At 36.2% G+C, this 8,414-nt stretch overlaps 1 protein-coding gene across 2 annotated transcripts; it reads right to left on the bottom strand.

Moving 5' to 3' along the window:
• Positions 1-792: 792 nt before the first annotated feature.
• LOC113671552 (uncharacterized) lies at positions 793-7,907 on the bottom strand. 2 transcript variants are annotated; one of them, XR_016180604.1, is made up of 12 exons: positions 7,717-7,907; positions 6,045-6,836; positions 5,705-5,833; positions 4,649-4,699; positions 4,266-4,448; positions 3,834-3,926; positions 3,549-3,679; positions 2,983-3,252; positions 2,836-2,893; positions 2,203-2,359; positions 1,948-2,004; positions 793-1,749 (listed from the first exon to the last, which is right to left on the bottom strand). XR_016180604.1 is itself a non-coding variant. In XM_027187780.2 (12 exons), the coding sequence occupies exons 1-12, from the start codon at positions 7,891-7,893 to the stop codon at positions 1,639-1,641; spliced, it is 2,178 nt and encodes a 725-aa protein (XP_027043581.2). In that variant the 5' UTR covers positions 7,894-7,907; the 3' UTR covers positions 793-1,638. The 2 variants fall into 2 exon arrangements, 1 of the variants encoding a protein (XP_027043581.2); XM_027187780.2 differs by having other exon boundaries at positions 2,203-2,328.
• Between the last annotated feature and the right edge of the window lie 507 nt (positions 7,908-8,414).

The raw sequence follows: 8,414 nt of genomic DNA on the forward strand, positions 1-8,414 counted from the left end.
AGTTGATACAAAATTCCAAACCTCGTCGTCCGCTATTGTTCATAGGTAAATTAAAACACTTTATCCCAAATGATCTTTACCTGGCTAAAATCGCCATAGCCCTCGGAGGCACCTATTAAGCACAGACCATAACCGAAAATCGGGTTGTGTCCTCGTGTACCGGTACACAAAAGAAGGAAACATTAACGAACTGCGTCATAACTCCATGTATGGTTATGAAAACAAAAGGAATTCCCTCGTGTACCGGTACACCAGGACAGCCCCGAAAATCGTTAGTTCACAACATTCCAATTTCTCTTTCCGATTTCCACGGCCGAATAGATCTTTCACAAATGTAAGGCGCATTATTTTCCGCTCGTCAACTAAGATTTGTCCCCAAAAAATTTCTTTGACACCTGTTTCTCCATCGGCACCAGAATATTTTGCTACTGATTTTCGTCGCGTCGAGACTTGAAAGTTTGTCTTCCACGCAGTTCTAGTTAAGTTCTTCTTAAGACAAAACTGGCAGCCATAACATACCTTTAGAATAAATTACTTCTAAATAAAGTACTTTATCCATATCAAGTAGCCAAATCATCAAAACATCCCTTCTACATCCAGATTATATTTTCAGATATTCATCCTGTGTACATATTTATAAATTAATCATATCACAGAAAATAACCCACGTGAGGTGCTGAGAAACGAGAACGTTTTATGAATTCCGAGCCGAAGGCGAGAGATTTTTCGAATTTTTTCTCCCATGCCCCCCGAAGGCTCCTATTTAGTAGAGACCATAACCGAAGTCGTTACTTCACAACATTCTGATTTATTTCTTCCGATTTTATATTTTATATAACCATCATACTAAGTGGGTTTTACGACGGTGAATCAATAGAAAGTACAGTCACGTGATTTTATAAAACAGCTTTTTTTTTTGAAAAGTCAGAGTGTGATTTGTGTATCCGCTATTTCATAGATGTAAATATGTTGCATCAGGACTACCTGAGACTAAACGATTCATATATGAAGTCAATAAATATTAACACTAATAAGCAGTGAAAGCCTTTTGTGTTACATGGACCTGAATAGCAAGGTTGTTCATGAAATGGTAAAATTACTTTATTAGCCTCCGTTGTCAAGAGGGGAAAAACATCGCAGCAAACCAAATTGAGCAATGCAAGAGTATGTCTGAATGCTGTATTAATAAACACTAGAACAATTATCTATGGTTGAAATTGTCGTTATATTTTGAGGTCTGTCGTCTTCAGGAGAAAGGTAGGAATATCATTCTGGGGAAAAAACGTCTTTCTGCGACATCTGAGCTCCAGGGAAATAAGTTTGAAAGAGGCAAAATTTAATGGGACAATCATTTAGCTCTATTGTGCGCCCACTGAGATTGGCTGTTTGTTTTCTTGAATTTCTCCATGCGAAAGTAACAGCCAATCAGATGCGCTTAACATATCCCTGGGCATCGGTGTAGAATTATTCGTACAAGCTTTTACAGAAAAACGAAAATATCCCCACTCAGCCCAACAGTGAGGTAGATTTGAAAATAAATAATAATTCGTAATCTTTGGAATACGAAACTAATCCCAAAGACACTTCGCACTCAGACACTTCAAAACTATGGCGTCGACTGCCCGGGAAAAAGGGCTGTTATTTCAAGGATAGGTCGCCATCGTCAGTTGAAAAAAGGAGGTACACCTGTCGGGAAAGTTCGGGTCCAATTCTTCGACTACTTGCCAGTACTCCAGCGCCACGACGGACCTGAAAAAGAAAAAAAACATAAGTCTAACTGTGCGTGGAAAGCAAGGGATCATTGCAATTAGGGATGGGGAGTATTTTGGACAGAACACAAGCTTTGATTGATGTACAATAAAGTAAACACGAAACCCGTGAGAAATTTCAATTTTACTATCAAAGCAAACTGGAGAGCGAAATATTTTCTAATTTCTGAGAGCTTACCAAGATGTCTTGAAGAAGTTTAGAAGCTTCCTCTCTACTGCTACAACCTTGATAGGCCTTAAAAAATATATCATTACGTTCATTATTAAGATTCAGAATTTCTTACGTGATAGAATATAATATCAATAGCAACTAAAAATTAAGTAAGTTCACAAGATCTACGACTGTTAGAGTGCGAAAACACTTGATGTAGGCGAGATGACAGCATTTACAAAAAAAAGTCATAAAAAAAGGTAAAACAACAAGATGCAGTACCTTGATGAGACTCTGTGGAGATGGGTAAACGTTCGTAATGGCGGCCGCCATCTCCGCTGAAACATTTCTCAACTGTTGAAAATGTTTCTGCCAGACTTTCTTCAAACCCTCACCGTCTTTTGACACCTGCAGAAAGGAACAACCTCTTGGCAAACAGCTACAATTGAGAGATAGTGGAGAATTTGAAAGACGTGAGATTTAAGGAAAATTGATGAAAACGGTTGGCAGATAGCAATGACGGGAATATTCTGGTGACATCTTCTCGGCCTAAAATGGCCCAAGTTTAGTTGACCCATCAAAGATTTTAGTGCCACCATCTCAACCCACACTATTCTTCAAGATTCTCCTGAGTGGAGAGGAGCACTGTTCAAGTTACATATTTTACCCAAGAACACAACATAATATTCCTGCCTGGGCTCAAACAAGACGTTTTCATATGGAGTAACGCGCATCAACCACAAGGACAGCGCATCTTCCTCAATACAGAGCATAGAAGCATTATATCTACTTGCCCCACCCTTCACTCCCTATGATAATCCCAACTGCATACTAATCCCCCCCTGTAAAATCATGAAACATGTGCTGAGACATAGTGGAGAGTATTTATTGATGACAATGGGCTTCAAAGTGTACCTTCACAGATCTTTTCTGTCCTTCCACACAGAAAGAAAATACTTCCGGTTGTTTTTTCCTATTAATGCAAAATGTGATTTTAATTCTTTAACCTCTAACAGAACATGTGGCAATAGACACAAGGAATCAATGCAGACGTGATCTTACTTAAACGGTGCTTCAGCAACAGCTTTAGTTAACATGGCCAACAGATCAGCAAACTCCTCTTCAGTTTCACACATGCGTATTCGGCAGTCAGGCTGTTTTATTTGTAAGTCCACAAGAGCTTCTTCTACATCAACCCTTGACACCATAACACTGGGTACAGATTCTTTGTTTATTTTCTTTCGTCGCTTACTGCTGGAATTATCATTATCTGAGGAGCTTTTCCCAAGAACAGCTTTTCGAAACTGGTGTTTTTGAGCGAGTTTAACATCTCTTTAGAGAAATCAAAGAAACAAGAGTGACAATTTACTTTTAGCCTTGTGAAATCTTCCTTGATGCAGCCCATAAAGAAAAAAAACAAAAATCCAAGAAAGGTGCTCTTTACTATTAACACTGCAAGGTACCATGGGCACCTACTGGAAGTGCACTTTGTAAAAGGTATAATTTTATTATTCTTACTTTTATTCTTATTGTTATTATTCATTATGGTAATGTTAATGTTGATAGTGATAATAACAATGATGATGATGTCAATTATTAACATTATTATAAATTTCAAAAAGACACACCTGAAATACTTTTCAAGACCTATGACAATTAAAGTGATGATTTTACCAGGGTAAATTGTCAGGGCTCTTTCAAAGAATTCAGTCAAAGTTTCTTCATCAGAGATAACAGATACTGCTGGATTTTGAATCTCCTAAATGAAAACAATGGAAACAAAAAAAAAGGATTTGCTGCAATCATGTTGCTTTCAGGCCCCACAATACAAAGAGGATAAAATTGTCAGTCTGCAATCATAAAGAGGATAAAAGTTTACAGATACTGATTCCTGTTTCCTTATTTGATCTCACCTCACAAGATCGTAAAACCATTTCCACAAACTTGACTACTGACAGACAAAGTACTGCATGGTTTTCATCAGTGACACTTGTTCTCGTGGAAATCTAACAAGAAGGATAAAAAAAAAACACCAAAAAAAAACTATAAGACAGAGAACTGTTTCAATGAATACTGAGTCAATTCCATTTTTATTGTTTGATATTTCAATTTCTAAAGAACACTCACTTAAAATTGTCTCTTGAGCACACTGTAAACTACAATCTTATTACTACACAAAACAGAGCACATAAAATCAAAATACAAGACACAGAACTTAGAGTGATCCCAAATCCTTTTATCAATTATTTTTTTTCTATTTCTTTCTTTTCTTTTCATTTTTCAAGGAGAAGAACTGACATAGAAATGAGCCTTCCCCATCCTAAATTGTGTACATATAAAAGTACCTGAAGTGTCCCCTCCTGTACATCATGCTGCACACAAGCTCTCTGCCATGTAATACTGCTGGGAAATAGCTGTGATTTTATCTCATGACCTGCTCCCAGTGTTTCTAATCTTTGAAGGAGAAGATTTTCCCCAGCAAGCTGACAACAGCTCACTATTTCATGATCAATGCAAACCACTATTTGCTGTTCGAAAGAATTTTAAATAAAGCACTTAATCATGACAAAAAGTTGGCATTTACCAACACCTGTACCTCAAAAGGATGAAAATGAAAATGAAAAGAAACAAAATACACATGCAACATTTAACCTTTAAAAGAATATATGTAGTAGTATGAAGCAACACATTTTGGGACTCAAGAAAAACATTTTTTCCCATACAGTACCTTGATACAGCCATCTAATCGATTGTTTGATTTCTGATTCATTCTATCTGCCTAAACAAGAAATAAAGCACAAAACAATAAATATAGCATGAAACCTAATGTAAATCCACAAAAAATAAATTTAAGAGGAATAATTTTTTTGCATTCTTCCGACTAATTTCCTCTCCTTAATGCAAAACAGAAGATTCAAAGGCTTCCTCATTAAATGTTTACACTTTAACTTAAGTACCTACATTCTTCTTTCATTCTTTATACATTTCTTAAGGTACTGACAAGGAGAATTTATTGAACAATCAGGTGCTTCTTATGTTGGTGATCATAATTATCATCCTTGTAATGATTAGCTATGATTCCACAATCGTTGATTACGTAATTTCCGTTTTGAGTTAAGTGTCATAAGGTTAATGAAATTAGAGAGAAGCTTAGTTATCCTCAGACACAGTCCATTAAGATCAAAGCTACAAGATTAAGGCAGTAAAATAATAAGAATTCTAACCCAAGAAAAGAGGTATGATTTTGACTACATAATTTCTATTTGCATGTTCTCAGATTATATTTGTTATCATGGTTATTGCACGTGATTTAATTCTAAAATAGTATTATCATGTATGCTCTATGTGTACAAGTTATTTCACAATAGCACATGTTATGTATAGTTTCTAATTGTTCTTAATAGTATGTTATGCTGCAAATTACCTTACAGTTTTTTACATTTTCAAGTACCATACCCCAAGAATAAAAGATAATCAATAAGATACAAAGATGAGTGCTTGAACTCAGTAAATCTCCACCTCCGACCAGATATGTTTATACCTTGAGAACCTAAACCCGCTACAATCCTCCTGACCTTAGTGTTTGATTCAGTCATGATACTGTTGGGAGAAAATCACCATCACTTTTCATTCTTAGGGTGAACCAGTTGGCCAGATTTTTTCACAGTAGGTGTTGGGACCATACAACTTCATAGGGTAGATAACAGAGCCCCTTGAGCAAAAAGGACTAGTATCCAAAATGGATGGACAAGATTTTTCAGATCCCAAAATTTCATTAACAAACCATTTTCAGTAGTTTGTCCCTGTCCTTCTGAATTTTCAACTGTTCCCTGGCTTGTTTTCTGGCATGTTGTTCTTTTTCCTTTGCTTCTTTCTTTGTTTGTTTTTCAAGTTTTTTTACTTGTTTCTTAAGCTATAAATTGAAAGTGAATAGTAATGCAAAGAATTATAAATATTTTAAAAACTGTTACTGTATAATTGCAAAATAATTGCAAAAATGATTCAGGATTTTGACAAACTGAGATGTTGAAAATGGAGATTGGAGCTTAAAGATTATCTCCCAGTTTAGTTTCTACACTCCTTATAACTGTTCCTGACATAACAAATGACATAGTGATACTTACATGAGCTTCATTTCTCTCTCTTGTAATTTTGTGTGGTGACCCTTTCTTTTTCTTAACAGGGATTTGAGAATCATCCTGAGAGTCAAAGTTGCTTCCTAGAAACTGAGAATCCCTACTTTTATAATCATCTGTGCACGAGTTTGAATGTGATTTAGCAGACAGGGTGCCCCTATTATCTATGTGTAAAGATGGTAGAACACATGGAAGATCATCACTATCAGAGCTGTAATCATCAGATTGAGAGCAATCTACAAATATTTCTCCACTTCTCTTGAAGTACTCCTCTGCAGCTTTCCTGTTCTCCTTTGGTGGCATTTGATTGCTTGAGTTTGTAGTTAGTGTTTTAGCAGCAGGTGAATGTAAAGTGTAAACATCCTGAATATCCTCTTGCTCATTATCATCAGAGAAGGAAAGATCAATTATCGAACTTCTGCATTTGACCATTGTTTTCCTTCCCGTTGCCTTTCCTTTTATATGGTAAGAGGTAACCTGTGCACTAACAGATGACTCTAGAGCTTTTGACCCCTTTTGAGGACATTTTCTAGATTCCTTTTCATTCAGCCTGCTCCTTAGGGCACTGAACAAGCTTTTTCTCTCTTCAATTGCTACAATGATATCATCATCATTACTATCTGCATCAATGTCACTGGAATCATCTTTAATTTCTAAAACATTTGCTTTGTCAACAGATGGCTCTGATTTCTCAAAATTCCTTATATTAACCAGATTTGCTCTGGTATGATCCTTGGCTTTGCTTTCATCATCAACATCAATAGTAATTACGGCAGGAAACTGAAAAACAAAGAAGTCTCCACAGGTATTTATTGTGAATATTAATCTCTATTAATATGAATCTAGACATCAATGACGAGAGGCCTGGACTGGGTACAGGCAAGGTGCCTATTAGTATTTTCCCTTTCCTTAAAATGGAGCAATTTGTTCAGCATATCAGTCATAAGACTTGGGTAGAGCCAATGGCTATTCACCACGCTAACGCATTTCAATTGCAAAATTACTTTCGTATATTACTGCTTAGGCATCTGTGGACATGTTATTTATAATCTAGCGAGTAAGCAAGTAACAAGTTTATTTCTAGCTTTAAGAAAGTTTTAGTTTCCCTCCCACCCACATCATCAACACTTTTGATTGTATCTTAAACTCATTTGTGTTTGTAATTTATTCGTGATTACTGGATCGTTGGTTTAGTGCATTTGTCAAATATCTTTTATGTAATAGTCTAGTGTGTTATTTACGTAGGATATATACATTTAATAAACTGTCTGGTCCCAAAACAAGATTCTGTCTGTTGTGGTGTTTAGTTGGAGACTCATTCAACAGTTCATGGAATAATATACAGTATTTTATGAATTTCTTTCTTTCAAATTTGACGCTTGGACATTCGGCTATGTCTTCAGTTGCTCGCACAAAATGTAAAGGAAATGACAAAGAAAGATTTGTAAACAGAGTAACGTTTTAAAAAAAATCGAATTTGTGAAAGTAGGCACAGGTACAGTCCTGATCAGCAGTTAAAATAGAAAAAACTCATTATCAAATCATACCTAAAAGAAAATTCCTACCAATGGAGTAAATTAAACGATTTTTATGTTACAAACGATGGTTCAAACTTTTAAGATCGGTTTCCGGTTTGTTTTCCTTTTAATACCATACTGACCTGACCATCCAGTATCCTGTTAACAGTTTTCACTGGACTTCTGGTGATTTCCAAATCTTTAGCTATATCTATTGGATCAACATCTGGATAGACTGACAATACATTTTCGATCATAGTATGTGCTACAGTCTTTCTACTAAAAGGAGAATAAAGCAGATCGTCCTCTTCATCCTCCATTATAGATGGCGCGCTTTTTTGAAGAACCGCTGTTTTCATAAAGTGTGGGCGTCGATGAGCTGAAGGTAGGGAGGGGTGGGGGAGGAATAAACCGAGAGTGTTCTTATTTTGTTCCAAGCTTTAGGCGGATTACGCTGGGGGGAAATGCGAGAGAAACTAACTGCAATCCTAGAAATTCATATCAAACATATTCTGTATCCAGTTTTAAGTGCATATGTCTTATTTTACAGGGCATTGTTTCATCCAAAGTGTGACCATTAATCATTCATTTGTGCTATTGGTCAGGACTGGCAATATTTGCAAGTCCCAGACTCCCTTGCCAAGCAGTGAAGACTAATCAGTTTTTAAACTTAGTCAATTTTTACGTCTAACGGCTCCATTTCTTTGGCCGTTTTACGGCTACCGATTAACTCTATTGAGATCCTCTTATAACTGGAAACAGTCGTATGGCTTCCCACCTCTTCTTTATCGAAAACCGGCTGGTTAATAAGATTCGTGAAGTTGGTTTAAAAAAAAATGGA

Source organism: Pocillopora damicornis, chromosome 10 (genome assembly GCF_964200805.1).
Source record: "Pocillopora damicornis chromosome 10, jaPocDami1.2, whole genome shotgun sequence".
NCBI classification, from domain to species: Eukaryota; Metazoa; Cnidaria; class Anthozoa; order Scleractinia; family Pocilloporidae; genus Pocillopora; species Pocillopora damicornis.

Bases quoted from the DNA above. Each gene is read 5' to 3' on its own strand.
- LOC113671552 (XM_027187780.2), bottom strand. From the start codon at position 7,893: ATGGAGGATGAAGAGGACGATCTGCTTTATTCTCCTTTTAGTAGAAAG. The intron at 3,927-4,265 runs GTACTTTTATAT...CCTTCTTGTTAG, and splicing joins TACAGGAGGGGACACTTCAG to ATTTCCACGAGAACAAGTGT. The intron at 2,329-2,835 runs GTACACTTTGAA...TCCTTTCTGCAG, and splicing joins GACAGAAAAGATCTGTGAAG to GTGTCAAAAGACGGTGAGGG.